Source organism: Gymnoscopelus braueri, assembly GCF_963280865.1.
Source record: "Gymnoscopelus braueri genome assembly, chromosome: 1".
NCBI classification, from domain to species: domain Eukaryota; kingdom Metazoa; phylum Chordata; class Actinopteri; order Myctophiformes; family Myctophidae; genus Gymnoscopelus; species Gymnoscopelus braueri.
In genome coordinates, this window is record NC_137603.1 from 58,381,053 (window position 1) to 58,402,669 (window position 21,617).

At 39.2% G+C, this 21,617-nt stretch overlaps 3 protein-coding genes across 3 annotated transcripts; 1 reads left to right on the forward strand and 2 right to left on the reverse strand.

Moving 5' to 3' along the window:
- Positions 1-250: 250 nt before the first annotated feature.
- LOC308081899 (E3 ubiquitin-protein ligase TRIM35-like) lies at positions 251-1,666 on the forward strand (the record flags this gene model as incomplete). Its single annotated transcript, XM_080423515.1, has 2 exons — positions 251-346; positions 824-1,666. The coding sequence occupies 2 exons, from the start codon at positions 251-253 to the stop codon at positions 1,664-1,666; spliced, it is 939 nt and encodes a 312-aa protein (XP_080279641.1).
- A 5,092-nt stretch (positions 1,667-6,758) lies between these two features.
- LOC308081910 (extracellular calcium-sensing receptor-like) lies at positions 6,759-10,552 on the reverse strand (the record flags this gene model as incomplete). Its single annotated transcript, XM_080423526.1, has 6 exons — positions 6,759-7,672; positions 7,831-7,954; positions 8,120-8,350; positions 8,878-9,687; positions 9,803-10,079; positions 10,329-10,552. 6 exons carry the CDS (start codon positions 10,550-10,552, stop codon positions 6,759-6,761), a joined length of 2,580 nt encoding a protein of 859 aa, XP_080279652.1.
- Positions 10,553-15,224: 4,672 nt separating this feature from the next.
- LOC308081922 (extracellular calcium-sensing receptor-like) lies at positions 15,225-21,345 on the reverse strand (the record flags this gene model as incomplete). Its single annotated transcript, XM_080423538.1, has 8 exons — positions 15,225-16,138; positions 16,225-16,348; positions 16,435-16,662; positions 16,787-17,062; positions 17,466-17,672; positions 18,375-18,644; positions 18,962-19,048; positions 21,085-21,345. 8 exons carry the CDS (start codon positions 21,343-21,345, stop codon positions 15,225-15,227), a joined length of 2,367 nt encoding a protein of 788 aa, XP_080279664.1.
- Positions 21,346-21,617: the final 272 nt, after the last annotated feature.

Genomic DNA, 21,617 nt, shown 5'->3' on the forward strand with positions numbered 1-21,617 from the left:
GATAAATTGTGTGTGTGTGTGTGTGTGTGTGAGAACAATAGGTCTGTGGTCTGTCAAGCCCCGCCCTGCCAGACTCATGAATATAAAAGCCTCAGACCAAACACTGAGCACTAAACTAAACTTGCAGTGAGGGAGGACACACTGTTTTTCCACATCTACAGGAGGGAATACTGACCCAGACCACTTGAATCTGCTGCTGAATGAACTTGAACAACAACCAGGATTCACAGTGAAAATACTCAGAGACTAAATGGCTTCCAATTTGTATTTTTCAGAAGAGGATTTTTCCTGCTCTGTGTGTCGAGACATCTTTAAAGATCCTGTTGTCCTGGCGTGTAGCCACAGCTTTTGCAAAGCCTGTCTGCAGGAATGGTGGACACACAAGGGAACAAAGGAATGTCCAGTTTGTAAGAAAATAAATAAAAGAAAATCTCCACCCTGTAACCTGGTTCTGAAGAACTTGTGTGAGGCCTTCATACAGCAGAGACCTTCAAAGCGCCAGAGAACTTCATCAGGGTCTGAGGATGTCTGCAGTCTGCACGCTGAGAAACACAAGCTCTTCTGTCTGGAATGTCAACAGCCAGTGTGTGTTGTGTGTCGAGATTCTAAAAAACACAGCAGCCACCGTTTCAGACTGATTGATGAAGCTGCACTGGACCACAAAGAGGAAGTCCAGAAATCATTGAAGAATTTACTGGAGAAACTGATGGTATTTAAAAGTGTTAAAACTATATGTGACAAAGCAGCAGAACTCATTAAGGTCCAGACCCAGAACACAGAGACGCAGATTAAGGAACAGTTTAAGAAGTTCCATCGGTTTCTACAAGAGGAAGAGGAGGTCAGGATCACTGCACTGAGAGAGGAAGAGCAGCAGAAGACTCAGATGATGAAGGAGAAGATTGAAAGTTTGAACAGAGACATATCAACCCTTTCAAACACAATCAGAGCCATAGAGGAGGATCTGAAAGCAGAACACATCTCATTCCTGCAGAACTACAAGACCACCGTGGAAAGAGTCCAGCTCACACTGCAGGACCCACAGCTGGTCTCAGGAGCACTGATAGACGTGGCCAAACACCTGGGCAACCTGGCCTTCAGAGTCTGGGACAAGATGAAAGACATTGTGTCCTACACTCCTGTCATTCTGGACCCCAACACTGCCTTTCAAACGTGTGTCCTGTCTGATGATCTGACCAGTGTGAGATGTGGCCGACACATCCGTGACCGGATTCGGATTCCTAACAACCCAGAAAGGTTTTGCCTCAATGACTGTGTCCTGGGTTTTGAGGGTTTTAATTCAGGGACTCACAGCTGGGTTGTTGAGGTTGGAGACTGTGCAGACTGGGAAGTGGGTGTGTTGTCTTTTCAGAGGACGGGGCTTATGGGGGGTCAACTCTGGAGTGTAGGTTTATTTGAAGGTTGTTTAATTACACCACACACAGAGTTATTCGAGAGTGATCTCTCAGGGAAGCAAATGCCAATGCCTCAGAGGATCAGAGTCCAGCTGGACTGGAACAGAGGAAAGCTGTCATTCTCTGATCCTGATACTAACACACACCTAGACACCATCACACACACATTCACTGACACACTGTTTCCCTTCATTCAGACTAAAAATAATGCTAAGATATTACCAGAGAAGGTCAGTGTAACTCTGGAACAATGATGATGAACTGAAGCAAACTATAGAACAATGATAGGAAGAAGCCTTGTTGTTGTTTCATAGCGAGGTGGTGGATTATCATGTATCACAAAATCACGATAGTCTGGTCTTTTTGCTTGAAATGCAATAAGCTTTACTAGTTTACTACAACTGGTGCGTAGTTTTTATTTTATTATTATAAAGAAAGTATTTCATACATTGTGAATTACAATCACTTAGTGTTTTTTTGTGTTACAATGATCAAAGTATGAATGAAGTTGTTGCTTGTATTTTATGGTCTCAAGGCGTAAAGAGTCAAAGTGGTCATCTTCTACTTCTAATTCTAACAGCTACCTCATAATCACCATTTTGCATGAAGTTCAGAAGGTTCTACTGAACGATGCATTACAATTGAACAACTGTTGACATATCCTATCAAGCTACAAAATAATTTAACATGTGATTGATTGATTTATGTCTGAATATAAACCTGTAAAGAAAACTGTATGTGATGAAGCTGTTTAATTCAAATAAAGGTCTCTAGCACACATCTCTTGTTTGGTTTGAGTTCAGTTGCTTCAAATAACAAACATTGCTTCTATTTTTTATGAAGTCATACAGTGTGACATTTTGTTTGATGATAGCAGAGGACAATGTTTAAAATAATAAAACATAGTGAGCTACACAGTAAATACACAATCTCTATTAAATATGATGATGATTAAATATTAAGTATGATCTCTATTAAATTCAACAAGATTTGTCTAATCCTTTATCAATACATTTGTGTTTAATCAGCTGGACTGAGGTGAACAGACACAAAATGAGGAGAAATGAGGAGAGATACAGATTAGCACAAGGACCCTTAATATACATATTAAGGGCCCTGCATATACATATGATGATTGCAGTTACAGTACGCTAAACTCGATCACACCTGAAACACTTTGTGATGTGATCAAGGTGTGACTGTAAGATGCTACAGTTACAGACTGAATGTCATTTTGGGGAAATCATTGTAAAAGGGTAACAGGGTTGTGCTTGTTGGATTTATGAATGCTGCTAAAACTATTGTACAATTATTCTGATGAATGTCAAATTGTATGTACTTGTTTTATTGCACTGCTGAAGCTTTATATAAAGAATAGGCCTACACTGTTGTGTTTGAGAAGAGACACATCGTCAACGTGTGATTCATTCATTCACCCTTTGCCCCTGTTACAGGGGCGCTACAATATTGCCAAAAGGCCATATAAAACGATCGTGAGTCCATTTTTATTCGCCTGAGATTTCAATAGACTTCCAAATACATTTTGAGGAGAGGAATTCAGATAACATATCAATTATTTTTTTTTTGTGCCAGTTTTGAACCAATATAACAGAACTACCAGATAACAGTATTTCACATCAAAACATTTTTTTCACCTTACATCATTTCCATGTGGTGTCCAGAACAACATACTAAAAGTCCTAAGAAATCCTAGCTGCGGATTTTTTAAAAATTGGCATCAATCCAAGATGTCCACCAATTATTGTCAAAAAGCCATTTATAGATATGCCAAAAATATATAATGGACTCCCGTGCACTTCAGTCAGGGTATTTTATCTTAATTCCTCACTTCAAAATGTATTTGGAAGTCAATTGAAATCAGAGGAATGAAAAATACAGTTGCCTACTATAAGCTGCTGTAACTAATATGTTTTTGTTTAAAACAAAAACATATTAGTTACAGCAGCTTTAGTAGGCAACTGTATAAAACAAACAAATATATGTATTTAAATATCGATACCAAGGGTTTATTTACGTTTTATATTTTTTCTTATGAAAATATGTGTATCTAATGAGTGAAAAAAGAACATTGGATCGGAACTACAGTACTTCTTCTGCCCTCTCCCTCCTTTTCTCACACACACTTTTACCAATTCTTACAGTACAAATAATAGATATGACACCTTTTTTTTATTGGTGGTGTTGGTATCCGGATACTAGCCCTGGCTGGTACTACTTGGTATCAGATCTTAAAGAACTTTTTGGTGTATTCTGAGTTCTCTCTCCTGACTAAAATTGGTGTTCCGACCTGAAAATATATTTTCTGTTTTCGAAAGAGGTGATGGGGAGACCCATGTTAGTGAACAAACACTACAACAATGATTACGATCAGAATATAGAGCTATTTAACACTTATATACGTATAAGAAAATCACTTAACTATAACTATTGTTCTTCTGAAATATGTAAAATGCTCAGTATTGAACATTTGCAATAACTGCAATTATATGCCACCATGTGGTTAGAGAAAAAGGTGCACTTTTGATGAACTATGATAATTATAACACACTATATTAGATTACAACTGTGATCATAATACACAATACATTATAATAATGTTTTACAACTATGATAATTATAACAGACTAGAATAGATTTGAACTGTGATTATAATAATCTATAAAGTATTATAATGTTTTACAACTATATCCTGTCCTAAATAAAAAGTCGGTGTGATCAGTCATTATGAAGTGTTTGGCCTCGTTTGGCCTAGCTCAGACCTACCCAGGACTGGGTACTTTTTAGGCACCAGTTTAGTACCACTTACACACCACTCTGCCCACTTCATTGTAGTGGAAACCGAGGCACAAGTGGGCGGTGTGGTGTGGGTAGGGTGAGGCCATGCATATGGAAAGCCGCCTTAGAGACCTTCTGTAACAGCTTTAAGTTCAGTTTGAAGTGAAACAAGTATTACGACTACAATCTCAGAGTAAGAGTAGTTGGCATTCTATTGTTGTCATATTTAATCACAATTATGATCATTTATATGCAATGGAGGAGAGATAATTTGGGGGACTTTTAAGCAGGCCTAAAATAAATGCTTTTTACATAGATCCCTGCACCAAAATGTGTATTGATACAGTACAACACATACTACATACAATAATACATACATAATATGTACATATGCAGTTACCCTACAAAGCCTAAGTGCAGTAACTAAGTTTTTGGACACACCGAAATATTTGTGTCAAATTAGGTCAAATTACCCTTCGAGATTTTGGTGGAGAAACAGTTACCTCAAGAACAGATATACAACTAGAAAAAGTGCTCCTCGGAGCACAGGTCTCCGCCAGGTCAGGTAGGTTATTGTGGGCCAGCTGAATTTGCCAATCAGCATGGAATATAAAAAATCGGACGGAACCATCTTGATCACTTGACTATAGGGATAATGTGTACCGATTTGCATGATGTTTGGACAACATTTGTAGGAGTAATTTAAAAAAGAAAAGTGTTGCAAAAATCGGCCTCCTGGTGGCGCTGTAATAGGGCAATGTTAAAAGGGTGGCATTTGTTCCTCAACGTAGTGCGAATGTGCGTGGCAAGTTTCACCGCAATCGGACGCTGTGTTTATCATTTGCGGCATTTTATTCACTCCTGCAAACTTTAGATGTCAATCTTAGCCAATCAGGATGAAATATGAAAAATCGAAGGCATATTTATTAATTCACAGCCTGTATTAACTTTTCTCTTTATATTGTTCTTTACCTTTTCTCATCAATACACTTTTACATAGTCACAATATTATTTTCTTTTATTTTCTTTACATCACATTTCAATGGGTTTCACTGTCACATTCAGTTATAATCACATTTTTACCTAACATTTTAGTTACTTTTATATTCATCAGTTGCATCCGTTTTAACCAAAACAACAGTTTGGACTAGGTCACAAACCCACTCAAATTAGACACACACATAACTTCATAAAAATCTATCTCAAATGAAAATAATAACTTCACCAACAACTGTATGCAGTTTATGACACTTCAGTGTTGTACCAACCTGTTAAAACAGGAATAAAAGAAATGAGACACCATGAGACAATCTTTCTCCAGTCAGCCTTCCTCAGCAGAATGAGGAAGTACGTCAGTCCATTCAACATGTGTCTCTGAGAAATAATCGCCACACTGCCCCCTAGTGGTGGCCACACTAGGAGAGTCCCACTGTGTGTAGTGTTACTTTGAACACTTGGATTCAACCAAGAAATAATTGTCCATTCTTGTCCATGCTGGTTCATATGAGAATTTCACAACAATATCATCTTCAAAAATAAAAACAACATAAATGTGGCCATACATTTTGTGTGCGTCACAATCACATGACTATAGAGATCATGTGTACCGATTTGGATACAATCTGAAGGCTTAATGGACCTATCATTTTTTTTGTTTTTTTTACACAAGTCGACCTCCCAGTGGTGCTATAAAAGGCAAATGTGAAAAATGTAGGGCAAAGTTTTTTCCTTAGCCTCTAGAGAGTGTGCAAACAAAGTTTTACACAGATCGGTGCAGTTATAGGTAAAAACACGAATCAGCCTGTTATAGCGCTTGGAAAAAAAAAATTTGCATTGCATGCTGTGTTCATGAGTTGAGGCATTTTGTTCAAAACAGAGTACTCCTGCAAACTTTGGAAGCCAATTTTAGCCAATCAGGATGGAATATGAAAAATCTGAAAGACTAGTTTTGTTTAATGACTATAGAGATACTGTGTACCGATTTGCGGGATTTTGGGACAAAATCTGTAGGAGTACTGTCAAGAAATGTGTTTTGCACAAATAGGCCTGCTGGTGGCACTATAAAAGGCCCACGTGAAAAATCCAGGCATCCAGGGAGTGTGTGTGCACAGTTTGGCTCCGATCAAGCCAACGGTGCCAGAGATTAGCTGTTCACAGACAAACACACTCACACACACGGACGGACAGACAGGGGGTAAAACATACTCTCGGCATGCCTTTCGGCCTGGCGGAGACAATTAGTGTAATATAATTTAAATGCTGATATCTCATTTGGCCGACCATGCAGTTGAAACGCTTTTAAACCCATTTATCAGTGATTTGTTTTTTTCCCGTAGTTACTGCACTTTGGCTTTGTAGGGCAGCAAATACACCTTTGCTGGTAGACACATTTCCATGAAAAAACATCACTGAGGTCATAATAGACACAGACAGAAATGTTACACTAGATTTGATTTAAAGATTTGTTCAGTATAAGCGGTACAGTAACATGCATCACAGCTGTGTCAACTTAAGTTGCTACAGTAGTTTAAATACATGTGGACTATTTAATTAGAGAGCTTTAGTTGCCATCTTGCTCATCATATGTTTTTTAGAATTTAGCTCTGGCTTGAAGATTATGATATAGCACTTTGGGGCAAATATACATATCAACAAACCAAAACTAGAGGCAAGGATAGCAAATATCTCCACAGCTACAGTGAACTTCCCAGGAGAGCTGACATAAGCTGGGATAAAGGTGATCCACACAGCACAGAATATCAGCATGCTAAAGGTGATAAATTTGGCTTCGTTAAAGCTATCTGGCAATTTCCTTGCAAGAAAAGCCAGTATAAAACACATGAGCGCAAGCAGTCCAATGTAACCCAGCACAGCCCAGAAACCAACAGCAGATCCTAGGGCACATTCCAGAATAATCTTTTCTTTATAGTGCTTCATATTCTTGTTTGGGAATGGAGGGTTGATCGTTAACCAAAGTATACAAATCAGAACCTGTATTAGAGTGAAAGCCAGAACACTGAGTCTTTGCTGCGCCGGTCCAAACCATTTCATGACATTACTGCCTGGAAGTGTTGCCCTGAAGGCCATTAACACCACTATAGTTTTTCCCAGAACACAAGAGATGCAGAGAACAAAGGTGATTCCAAACGCTGTATGTCGCATTATACAGGACCAGTCAGAGGGACGGCCAATGAAGGTCAGGGAACACAGGAAACACAGCTTTAATGAGAAAAGCAAAAGGAAGCTGAGCTCAGAGTTGTTGGCTTTTACAATGGGAGTTTCCCTATGAACTATGAATATTATTGATATTAGTAGTGACAAAAATACACCAAGACAGCAAAATACAGTCAATACTACACCCATGATCTCTTTGTAGGAAAGGAATTCGGCAGCTTTTGGAATACACTTGTCTTTATTTTCATTCGGCCAGAATTCTGAGGGACACCTCAAACAGTCAGGAGAATCTGCAAAAGAATTACAAATAATTTAATAAAAAAACTATGAAACACACTCCAAAAGCAATTCATATTGAGTATTAAACTGTTAAGCCTATTATTATGTCTTGTTTTCTTATAATTTTTGTAAGCACATGAGAAGGATTCCATTTGAAATACACACTCACTGGTCTGATTACTTATTGTCCCCTCTGGGCATTCAAAACAGTCAAAGCAGCACACAGGTTTATGCTTGTTTATGGCCTTACGAGTCCCTGGTGGGCATGGCTCTCTGCAAACAGACCTTGGAACCTGTTTACAGACATAATGCAGTCACTACTGAGTATTGAAAACATTTAATAAATGGTCAAAAATGATGTCATTTCACAATACTTAAATAATTCATATAAAGGTATTAAAGTTGTTGCTTTTTCACAGAAAATACTAAACGTTCTTCATTTGTATTTGTTTATTTACCTGATTGTGGTTTCCACCCCATATTATTTTGACATTGCTTTTTAGTTTGAACTTTTTCCCTTCCGGAGAAGAACTATCATAGTAGCCAAAATTGACAATATCCACAGCGCCATCATCACGCATCTGCCAATTCACTAGGTCATACTGTGCCACAGAGTCTCCATTGTCATCAAACACAACTTTGTCTCCGTTCTGTGTGGTGAAGTTCACCCGTCTCAGATGCTCTAATACCTGCAGAGACAGTTTGTCAAGTTGGTATGGGTATGACTGTGAGGATGACTATGTGATGATGAACTAACCTTTCGATTAGGAAATGTGTCTTGTACAGTGCAATCATGTGGAGGTGAAAACATGTGTACAACAATCAACTTCATCCCATGCTACAAAAGTAACCATTAACCCATATAAAGACCTGAAGCCGATTCTAAAAATGTCTTATGTGTATTTGGCCGCCGACCCCATCTCAAAATATTTTTTTCCAGGGACCCCCAGAAGCAAAGATTTGAGATAAAAATGTTCACTTTTAAAAATATATATATTCAAAGATTTGCACCAATTTTCAAAAATAGCTGATCTACAAGCACGAAGTATATCTGCTATTTTTGAATAGCCAAAGTTTAAAATAAAAAAGTGGTTAAATTATAGCTAAAATCTAAAATGACACAGATGCTTTCCCGGACTTAATGGGTTAAGGAAGGTTACTTACAATGTACCAACCCATACATTGTCCATGTGGTATGAAAAATACATGAACTCACTTGTATAGGCTCGACATCGATCTCCTTTGCACAGCGCTTTCCCAGCATGATGGAATTTGTGCCACTTTTACATTGCAATAATGCATGAAGGGCATGTGCTACTGAATACACAGCCTTATAGACACTGTTCACTGTCCTAAATTCTGTCATATCAGTGTAGTCATTGGGGACTGTTCTTAGATCCTCTGTGCCATTACACATTGCAGAGGTGTTAGAAGGAGTGAAGCTGCATTGAAAGACATCCTCCCAAAAATCTTTAATACGAGCACTATGCGGTTCATCCGATGGTTTCAGGTTTAGTAAGAATTCAGCAAGACCTGGGATGGCTGCCTCAGGGATAGCAAAACCCATTGCCCCCTGCAAGATGTTCTTTCTCTTTGCAGAAGCAAGGTCGACAACAGTGATCCAAGACTCACTGCCAACCCATTGTTTCCCTGATATGTTTTTTCCATCCATTTTCTTTAAGAATCTTTTTGTGTAGGCTGCGGACATGAACAACAGAACCACCTTTGATGATGATTTTCTTATAGAATTTGCAGTGGCATCTACCTTTTTGCTGGAATGCGTCACTGAGAAATACTCCATATATTCAACACAGATGCCCTCTTTTTTTGCTTCCTTACGGAATTCAAATGTAGCCTCCCTTGAGTATCTGCCAGCTGAACGAACAACGCCAACCCAGCGCCAGTCATAGTGCTTCATGAGCTGCACCAGAGCTATGACTTGGAAGCGGTCACTTGGAACAGTTCTGAAGAATGTAGGATAGAGCTTTTTGTCACTCAGGCAAGCACAGGTTGAAAGGTGGCTGATCTGTTAATTAAAAATAATCAATAAAGACATTGTAACCTGAACAAGGCCTGCCTGAATTGGTAGAATAATGTATTGTTATGGTGCAGTAAACCACTCCACCATAGTCTGCCCTCACCTGTGGTATTGAGAATCGACCAATTATTTTGTTAATAACAGCACTTATTCCTGAAGATGAGTGCCCCAACAATGCCTGAATTCTTTTTGTGCAACCCTGACCTTTGGATTCCTCTCCGTTTAGAGCTTCTATAGACGCCCGTATCAGATTTTCACTCCCACAGCCATTGTAGAGGATGTAGCCCAGAGACACGCCAGGAAGAAGATCAGGGTTTGTGTTGATCTCCTCCACAGTAAAAATCAATGTCCGAGCTAACTTCAATTCCCTGTCATTTCTCCTGAAAATGAAATGGTTGCTCTCAAATTCAGTTGCAGGGAAATAGGATGTAAAAACAAGCTATATTACAGTACAGTTAATAACATTGAGGTTCAGTTGAAAATGAGCAAAATTAACCAAAATAGCAATAGCAGCATCTACCATTAATAATAGTAGAACATTAATATCTGCAGCAAAGTCCACATATTTTAGACCACAGTAGACTTATATTATCTTATTTACAATTTAAAATATATGTAATTATACTTACTTTGTGCAGTATGAATATGGCATGAATATGAAGTCTTTCTGACCTACTAGCTTGCGTGTACTTGTCATAGAGAAAACTCCTCCAATATAAAGGTCTCCCTCTTTAAAAAACTCCATAAACCCTGTTTGCCCTATCAGTTTGCATGTTTGGTTTTCAGACTTGGTTTTTGTCAGTACAGCAAACAGGATGATAGTGAGCCATCCCATGATGGGGCTCTTCCCCATTCTGTAGCAACCCTGACCAGGAAGTCAGGAATATTTATCAGGTTTTTTTTCCAGCAATTGTGATACCACCAGCCAATGTGAGCACACGCCACACACCCAATTCTCAGAAGATTTCTTTTTTAATCATGCATGAAAGCACTTTTTAAAATTCTTGACAACAAAAGAAGAAGAAATAGATCTTATATTCTATATTTTTTCTTTTATGCAGTCAACAGCAAACCCCAACTCCACCTGTTGTTTTGATAACTTTGGTTTGTTTGTAAGACAAATATGTGAGAGTTATACTCGCCACACATTTGTTATCAAATATATAAATAAATAAAAAAGTGGTGTTGGTGTGTGAGATTATCTCCACACACACACACACGCACGCACGCACGCACGCACGCACGCACACACACACACACACACACACACACACACACACACACACACACACACACACACACACACACACACACACACACACACACACAAATAATAATAAAATAAACGCACTCAAGACATGACTGTCTCCATGTCAGGACATTATACACCACACACACACACACACACACACACACACACACACACACACACACACACACACACACACACACACACCTACCTCTCTAGATCAGGGGACGACGACATTCCTTGAATGGCTACCAATACACCTCTCTCTAGATCATGGGGGGTGGGACATTCCTTGAATGGCTACCAATACACCTCTCTCTAGATCAGGGGACGACGACATTCCTTGAATGGCTAGTTTGGCTACCAATATACGGTAGTTCCTTTTGATATCAAAGCTGGTCTGAAGTCCATGTTTGTTTGTTGTTTAAGATTTATTTTTGGGCTTTTATGCCTTTATTGGCAGGACAGGGGGCTGACAGGAAATTGGGAGAGAGATGGGGATTGACATACAGCAAAGGCCGTCGGGCTCAGGACTCGAACCCACGGCGCGCCGTCAGGCTATACTGAGCCTGGACTGCTACGCATGAAGTCCATGTTTCAGCTCAGCCCAAGGGCAGGAAGACTGTAATGTAGAACAGTAATCAAAATAACCTGAGGAGTGAGGAGGACATATTACTCCTATATTCTAACTTACCTACACTGGTTGCCTGACATTTAACATTCAGAACCCCCTTCAACAATACCGAAACACAAACAAAAACAAAACCATATGTGACGGTGGCCAACTGAGTCACATGTAACTGTGCCAATTTACTGGTTGAGTAATGACACCTTTTAACTTATTCACATTTGGTTTACAACAATAAAATATCAGTTGCACAGTAAAGTGCGGGGTGCGTAATTGTTGTATGGAATAAAATGATTAAACTTTGCAGACTACGCCACCTAGGTTTGAATGTAGGAGCCTAGGAACTCCTTAAATAACTCTTTTCCTTTCAACAGGCGACACACTGGTTCGAGATAACTAGGTAAGTACTTAGACTTTAGGAGAACAACACAACTTAAAACCCAGGAGGAAACTGAGGTCGACACAATGGATAAAAAGGGTGAACATACATTTATTGGAAATGTCCCTGTTACAAGAGGCCTCTGTGCCTTTAAAACCAGCATACAAAACAAACCACAATCCTAAAATCTAAACCCTAACCTCCTATGGCGCCGCTAAACTAAACTAAAATACATTCAATACAAAACTAAAATGCTAAATGGGGCGGAAGTAACAATAATAGCAGAGCGCAAATAAATAGCAAATAGGCAACAATACTTTGGGTGAGTAAAGTGCGTTTCAATACTATTTGTAATTAGGCCAGTTCAATTGCAACACCGGGGGTTTCTTCGGCCAATAGCAATGTGCAAATAATAGCAATAGTGCATCAAATACTTATTCAAAAGTAAAGTGCAGGTGCTATTAAAATACAATGCTATACAATAAAAAATGCTATAAATAATTAAGACAATGTGTGTGCAAATACTGGGGGGAAAAGGTAGAGGGAAGCCAAGCCAGGACTCTTCAATGTTCGTCTGTTTCTTTATCACCGTCTGAAAATACAGAAGCAATGGGCCAGTTCATCTGTTTCCAGACAAGATACTGTGGGCTGCTAGCAGTAGTGGCTATCACAAAACGAGTGTTGCATGGATCGAAACTTACTCCGAAGGCAGCTTTCGCTGTCTACTGATGGAGTTGTGAGTTGCAACACTTTAGCCTCTCCGTCGTCCGCTCCACTCCAGGCCCTGCTTCGCTCCTTATAAGGTCTGGTCTCTGCTGCTGTCGTCCTCGAGTGTCAGTCAATATCACAGCTGTTCGCTGTCATTGTCAATCGGGGCATACCAAGTGGTTCGGGGACCGGGGAAAACATGTCCATCACAATAAATACAGTGCTTTCATCACAATAAAGTTAAAAGGAAGGGTTAAGATGATAAAACACAGTGCATAAATATAAATAACAAAAATAATAATAATGTCCTGTTTTCCACCCTGTCACACATACAAAATTAAAACACAAACACAACACATTTCAGAGTACTCAACCTGGAAGTGTCCACTACATTTATGAGTGGTTGCTACATCTTTAACAAGAACGTATGACATAGATGTCAAGTTGAACGGAGACATGGCAGTGGCTGGATGTCTGTGGGAGATGTTTTTTTTTTAGGTCAGGCCATATTATGGCATGTGGTGGATCGTTAGTCTGTGTGTTAGTCACATAGTTTGTGAATGTATATAAACGTGAGCAAAACACGCTAGTACAGATGAGATCTAATACGTCCTACCAGTAAATACTAAGAACAAATTGCTGTCATCATGCTCAGAGGGAATTACAGCATTGTTCATGTAATTTCAATAAAGTATTTACTGTCGCATTGTGTATGTTTTGAAGTAAAGACCATACAAATGACACCAATAAAACTTTTTTTTACATTTTACTATTGATAATAATCCCTAATAACTTTACTTAGGTTACTTGCTCAATATCCGTGTAGGCTACCCTATAGTTAAGTGTAACATTTAAACAGATTTTAATGTATGGTTTGAACCTAATATGATTAAAGGGATACTTCACTTTCGGGCCGGGGAAACATTTAAAAAATATATTAAAAAAAAATGAAAAAAAAAATGGAAAATTCATGGCCCCCTCACGCATTAGAGTGTCCTACTAATGTGTGAGGGGGCCTTTATTTTGCCATAACTTCTTTCATTTTTTTTAAATATATATTTTTAATGTTTATTTTATGTGAAAGTGAAGTATCCCTTTAATAATAATTAATAATTTCTCAATTCTATCTATGTTTTCAAAACTAAACTTAGCCTACATTATTTATTACTCATTATTTTATCTCTTATTATCCACTAGAACAGTGGTTCTCAACCTGTGGTACGTGTACCACCGGTGGTACGTGAGGCCCCCTCTGGTGGTATGCAGAGGAAAGAAAACATTTGGACTACAATGTTAATATAAAAACATTTTATTTTGCAGGTGTGACTAAGGTTTCGACTTACGCCTTCCTTGAAGACGCAAGTCAAAACGTCAGTCACACGTGCAGACCAGTCGAGCGCTCCAGTGTTTTATTTGGGTAGTCTCTCCTGAAGTGCCCAGGTATTATTAAAGTGTTTTATTTGGGTAGTCTCTCCTGAAGTGCCCAGGTATTATTCAAGTGTTTTATTTGGGTAGTCTCTCCTGAAGTGCCCAGGTATTATTAAAGTGTTTTATCTGGGTAGTCTCTCCTGAAGTGCCCAGGTATTATTCTCTCTGATTCAAGTTGTCCCTTGACAATTTATTTCCAGAAAAAGGAGCGTAGAGGAATTGTGTTTGACCAAAAAAAAACTTTATTAATTCCAGCAAATGTCCAAAAAAATTATCAAACTGAAAAAGTCCAAAGATAACTTAAATAAATAAATGTGTGGTCAAAAACTGTATGCTTCACAACCCTCACCAAACCATTATTCCCAAAATTAATGTAAAGTCACCTTAAACAAGACACACCACTTCTTGTGAGAGTCTTTCAAAAATAAAATGTAAAAATACAACAAACTGTTCATAGTATAGAAGGGAAAATAAAAAATTCTAAAGGAATTGCATATAGGCTAACTAAATCCACATGACATGACACATTCAAAAATGTAATACCAAAACGTCTAATTAGAGGTGGAGGCTTCTAGATATCAAATAATAATAAGTGTGTCTATTCCAAAATAAAATTTGGCATGAAAAATAATGAAAGAAGTGAACACAACAAAGAAAACATAAAACTGGCTCCAACAAAGGGTATGGGTGAGCAGCAAGGGAGCTTAGAGTTGGGTCAGCAGTTGAAAACATGCATTAGAAAAATCTACATGAATGGCCTTACATACATAAAATATAATTTATATAATTTATAAAGTGTTTTGCCCATGAAAATATGCTTACACAAAGTGGCTTTAATCCATTGAAACCAGAGGCCTTCAAAGATAATGATGTTAGACAATAATGGGTACATTTGCCAATTTTAAACCTATAGTTTGCCTCTAACATACCTGTACTTTGACACACAGAAAATGAAGAGGAGCACATCTTTCTTGTCTAAATAGGTCTAAAATCACTTATTAAAGGAATCTTGATCTCAAGCTTAATCTGGTAGGAAACAAAGTCTATTGCTAACAAGGTGATCAACAATCACATATATCCATTTAAACGTATGTACAATTCACAGAAAATTTATCATCATTGAATTTCTGCTTCTACGTCTTGGTGGCACCACGACCCATGATGGATTTCTTAGTGTTTCTCTCAGGTTTCAAAAGCATTATATAACACTTTGGTCCAAACAGTGCCACCAAAAGGCCGAAACTGGATGCTAAAATAGCAAATACCTCCACTACATCTGCATATTTGCCTGGAGAGCTGATATATGCTGGGATGAAGCCTATCCACACGGCACAGAAGATCAACATGCTGAAAGTGATTAACTTGGCCTCATTGAAGTTGTCTGGAAGATTCCTTGCCATGAATGCTAGGAGGAAGCTGAGGAGTGCCAGTAAACCAATATAACCTAGTAACACTGCAAAACCAACTGTTGATCCCACTTCACACTCATAGACTATCTTATCACTGTGGTATTGTGTGTTTTTATGAGGTGTTGGTGAGGCAGACACAAGCCAGACTATGCAGATTATTGCCTGGATGGAAGTAAGAGCCAGAACTGTTCCTCTCTGCTGCACTGTACCGAAAAACTTCAGAATGTCTGAACCCCCAGGCTTGGAGGATTTAAACACGGCCAACACCACCATAGTCTTCACCAGGATACAGGAGACACACAGCACAAAGCTGATCCCAAATATTGCATGCCTCAGCTGACAAGTCCAGAGTCTGGGACGGCCAATGAACAGAAGTGAGCACAAGAAACACAGTTTGAGTGACAGCAAAAGTTGGAAGCTGAGTTCTGCGTTGTTGGCGCGTACCATGGGTGTGTCTCGATGATAGATGAAGATTCCCAGGACAATGGCGGAGATAAATGTGCCTAGCAATGAGATGGTTGTCAAGGAGATACCGATGCCCTCGTGGTAGGAGAGGAACTCCACGCTCTTAGGGACACAGTGGTCACGCTGGTGATTGGACCAGAAGTCCTCTGGACAACTGGTGCACCCTGTAGAGTCTAACGAAGAAGAGAATATTAAAGGGACAGGCGAGGACAGTATCAGCCTAAAGATAACCTGTTATACATACAGAATGTGAATATACCAGTCTCATTGCTGGTCTCTCCCTCAGAACAAGCAATGCAGTCAAAGCAGCAGACGGGTTGTCCTTTCCTTCTGGCCAGACGGGTTCCAGGTGAACAGCTCTCACTGCACACTGACCGAAGTGGCTACAGAGGAAAATAACAATGATCAATTACAAAATTACATTCACATCATGAGCTCAACATTGATTATTTTAGAAAGCCAAAGTGACCTTTTTGGTTTCAAAATTCCAGAAGATTCTGTCTTCATCGAGGATGAGTTCTTCGCCTGCGGAGGCTGACTCCTTGAAAATACCTACTGTCTGAACCTTTATGCGTCCATCAGGGAGCCACTCCCAGTTCATGATATCACATATTGGTAAGGCGTCACTATTCTCATCAAATGATACTTGATCACCAAATGTTGTGGTAAAGTTGACCTTTTCCAGGTAATACACCAGCTAGAAATGGTGACAAAATTATGAAGAGACCAATGTTTTGTACCAATGTCATATTTACATATTCATTATTATTCTAAATTAAATCCAACTAGAAATTCTAGTGAACTGTCTATTAATATCACACCTGCCATGGTTGTATTGTCTGCAAACTGGCACAGCTGTGCCCAGTGAAAGGCCCTCTTCCTGGCACACATTGCAACATGTCATGGAGGGCATTGGCCACAACATACACAGCCTTGTACACATTATACTCTGCCCGGAGGTTAGACAAATCCAACAGTGTAGTTTCTGCTGTTGCTAGGTCCTCTTGTCCAGTACACACCCTTCCACCAGCATCCACCCAATCTGACGGAAGGGGTGCAAATTTACACTGAAATGTGTTCTCCCAGAACTTCCTCACCTTAAGAAACAAAATTAATGCTCCAACAGAAATATAATAACTTGTGAATATTTTAAAAAAGACTTCAGATTCAAATTGCAGATTAAATACTAAATTAATCGTGTGGACAGCTTCACTTATACGACAAACACGGTGTCAGCAAAGCTCGCAGAATCATCAAAGATTGTATAGTCACCCCAACAAAAGATTGTTTCAGAAAGATGCCACATGGAAAGTGGCTCCACAGTCTCAAGGCCACTGGCAGTAGATTGAAAAAGATCTTCTTCCATTGGACAATCACACACTTGAACGCACTAGCCAAAGTAAAGCTTGAGAAATGCTAATGCCCCCAAGCTCCGAAACTCTGATGTACCTGTACACAAGTAACAATAAAGATCACCTTGAAATTAAACAAAAGACTTACTATGCTGTTTTCATTGCTGTTGTCAAGGTCATTGTCAGGGTGTATTTTCAACAAGAAGTCCTTCAGGCCTGGTATCTCTCCACGACGGACTGCAATACCCAGGGTGCCTCTCAGGTAGGGCATGTAGCGAGGAGTCTGGAGCTTTGGCTGTTCTATGAAGCTCACGTCAGCTATCCACTGCCGACCTGTCACCTTCTGCCTTATCACCTACAACAACAACAATAAAACAAAATAATAATAATAATAGTAATACAATCTTCTGCAAATTGATCAAGACAAATGCAATCTATTACAATTCTAACAATATATCATTTAGTTATAGCAATGGGCTATAACTAAATGTGTGCGGAGAAGTGTTCTAACAATTCTAACAATATATCATTTAGTTATAGCAATGGGCTATAACTAAATGAAGTGCGGAGAAGTGTGAACAAATACACAATTACTGAGCATTTAAAGCAGCACTATGTCTTTTTTTTTTACATAAAATAATATAAAAATAGAGAAGAATGTTGTCCAATCTATATGCTAGAGTATGTTAATACAATATAACTTATACAATTGGGTTGGTTGTATTTTGTCTCCCTGCTCTTCTATTGAGACATTTAGATTGTGTCAAAGGTCATGTCACCCCTAGACACAGGATCCGACACGAATTTTGACCTGATGGTCAAGATTAAATTTATCACCTGATCAAGCAGGCAGGATCTATTAACTCAATGGTAGAAATGACAGAAATTGCACAGAAAACCGGGTTCAAATCCAGGGTAGATGAGGAAAGTTATATAGTACTGCTTTAATTTGCTATTTCTTTTCTATATATATATATATATGAAAGGATGTCTTCACTTCAATATAACTAATTTCAGATTCCTCATAATTATGAGTAACATGGATCAGAACCCTAACCTCTTCCATGAGTTTGATCAGACGGATCCCATATTCAATACAAACGACCACACGAGCTGTGGACGTCTTCATCACTGTGACAATCCTCTGGAGTTCAGCCGGGTCGTTGTCCCAGGGCAGAACCTCCACATAGGCCAGGCAACCCCAACCAGACTGGGCCAGCTCAGACTGGAAGATCTGGGCTGCATCACGGCCGTAGGCATCGTCCATAAACAACAGTCCTACCCAGGTCCACCGGAACCGTCTCATGATCTGGAGCATAGCTCGCACCTGATTGGATAAAGAATGGAGGTACAAGTGCTTAAACTACATTATTCACATAGTGGTAAATCCTTGACGTTTGCCAACTGCATTTCCGAAAGGTCTGTCTGTCTGTCTGTCTGTCTGTCTGTCTGTCTGTCTGTCTAAATCAGTGAATCTCCTACACAGATTCCACAATGAAAAGGTCTAATAATTCTCTTTTTGATGACCTTAGGCTCCAGCAAAGATACACACAAGCAAATGAGACGTGATATGCAACACCAATTACACTCACTAGAGGGAGGTATTTGCCAAGTGTGTGGAACATGCACTACTTAGAAGTTCACCTGGATGGTATTACTTATGATTGTTCTAAAGAAGGAAGGGTACTGATTCCGGTCACTCAGACAGGAGCACATGGCATGGGAACTTATCTGAAAAAGACACAAAACATCTGTTCAGTACAAGTTTATTTTCTTTCTTTTTCTGGGCGCATTTCCCCTGCAAGCAAAGCATGTGAGTGGGAGCGAGAACTGACGAGGCTGTTCTCATGCTCCACTGAGCCTGACACCCTGCTCAACACCACTCACCTCTCACCTAGATGAAATAAATAAAATACACTCATTATTGACAGCACCTATTGATTACTTACTCCCCAGACCTCAGTTATATGCAAAGACATTATCATGTGACCGCAACAGACAGCCTAACTCAGGGCCTTAGAATTCCTACTCTCAAGTCCAGGATGGAACACAGTCAGTGTTGCCATGTCCGCTTGTTATAAGCGACTTTGGGCTTCTTTTTCTGTAAAGTTGCTTGTAAATATTGGTAGTTGCGGGTTGCTTATTTGGGCTTGCTTCCGATTCTTTTTTTTATTATTATTTAAAATAGTGGTTGTCAAATATTTTCATGTCATGGATCCCCAAATCAATAGCTTATTTGTCCCCCTAACCCCCATCTGAAAGAAAGTGGTGTGCCAGGGCAGGGAGCCCCATACCAGATTTGTGTTGTTGATGTTTCAAACATCTTCCAAATATTCGACATTTCATTTCAAATGTTTTTTTTTAAATAACAGATTTACAAGCTCACAACGCCTCGCATCGTGACATGTTGTGAGCTTGTAGATCGGCTATTTTCAAATAGCCGATGTGTACAGTATACTGTATAGCATACATGCGCAACTTTTGAGCTTGCAGATCTGCTATTTTTGCTACTTTTGTGTGACATAGAATGGCATAGTGAGTGTGGAAATATAGTGGCCCTCTCCATTATCAAAGTTGCCCACCCCTGCTGTATAGGTTTAAAGTGCTCATGTGGCCCTTAGTCGCATCTTTTGGGCTTGTTCTTCTAGACCAGGTTGTTTATTTCTCTCACAAAATCTGGTAACACTGAACACAGATGCCACTCTGACCTCATGAAAACCTGCCTGCTCCAATCACATGCTCTGCCTGCAAGTAAATATGTCTTTGAAGCTTTAAAAAAAACACATAGACATAGGCTACATTGATTGTACATCACATTATATCGTCTCTGTTGGGTGGAAACCTCATGTCCAAAATTGGTACTTTTCAGGATTAAAAAAAAAAAAAAAAGCAAAAGTATCTACAAGCTCGCTTGCAGATCTGCTACTTTTGATACTGTCGTGGCAGGAACTAAAGTATACCTTACTTAAGTATGACTTGTAAAAAAAAAAAATCCCACAAGGGTAGAGGGAATTAATGAATCCATGGATTTAACAAAAGTCGAGACTACCACATGCAAATGCAGCCTCCCGCATATCAGACATGTGTTCCCTTTATACACAAATAGATGGAGGTTTGGTTGGTGGACAGCTCATGCTTTTGTGTGACACTGTGGTATGATCGAGTAGGGCGTTAATTTACGGGGGGGGGGGAACACAAAAAATATGGAGATAATAGGTTTCTGATATTATATTAGGCGATGGTAAAAAGCAGTGGTGGACAAAGTACTCATACTGCAATGTAGAATTACTCTGTTTCAAGTAAAAGTCTGGTGTTCTGGTGTTCAAAATTTACTTGAGCAAAAGTACAAAAGTATTGGTATCAAAATGTACTTAAAGTACCAAAAGTAGAAGAACTGAAATGTTTGAAAATAGCAGATCTACAAGCACACAACGCGTCGCGATGCGACGCGATGTGAGCTTGTAGATCGGCTATTTTCAAATAGCCAAGGCATAAAATAGGACTAAAGTGGTTAATGTTTTATAATGTAATAATTTATATCTGCAAAGTAACCAGTAACTAACGTTTTCAAATAATTGTAGTGGAGTAAAATACAATATTTGCCTCTGAGATGTAGTGGAGTAGAAGTAAAAGTATTGAAATTTGGAAATACTTTTTTAAAGTAGTAGTACCTCAAAATACTAATAAAAGTACAGTACTTGAGTGCATATATACTTGGTTACTTTACACCACTGGTAAAAAGGGGGTTTGAGTATTAAGCAACTTACCAGGGGCACCCTGTACAAACCTAACACACTAGACATGGCGATAGACATCGATGAGGAAGGATCGCCCACAATTCCCAGCACTGGGGGAGAGCCGACACAGCTCTCATCCAGTCGGCTCTTCTTCTCTCTCCCGCTGATCAGCGACAACGCTGCGCGGAATGAGACTCCCAGCGTGAAACAGGTATCATAGAGAATATACCCCAGAGTCAGGTTGGGCAGCAGGCTGGGGTTGCTGTTGATCTCTGCCACGGCAAAAGCCATGCACTGGGCCCATCTGAACTCGTCAATGTAGAAACTAAACTAACACACAAAATGTCCCCCCGTAAACTTGCATGTTTATCTTTGTAGAAATATACAGTGGTGGAAAAAAGTTAAAGTAAAAGTTAAGTAAAAGTATCAATACCACAATGTAGAAGTTTTCTGTTACAAGTAAAAGGCCTGTGTTCAAAATGTTAGTTGAGTAAAAGTTCAAAAGTATTGGCATAAAATATATACTTAAAGTACCAAAAGTAAAAGTACTAAAATGTTTGAAA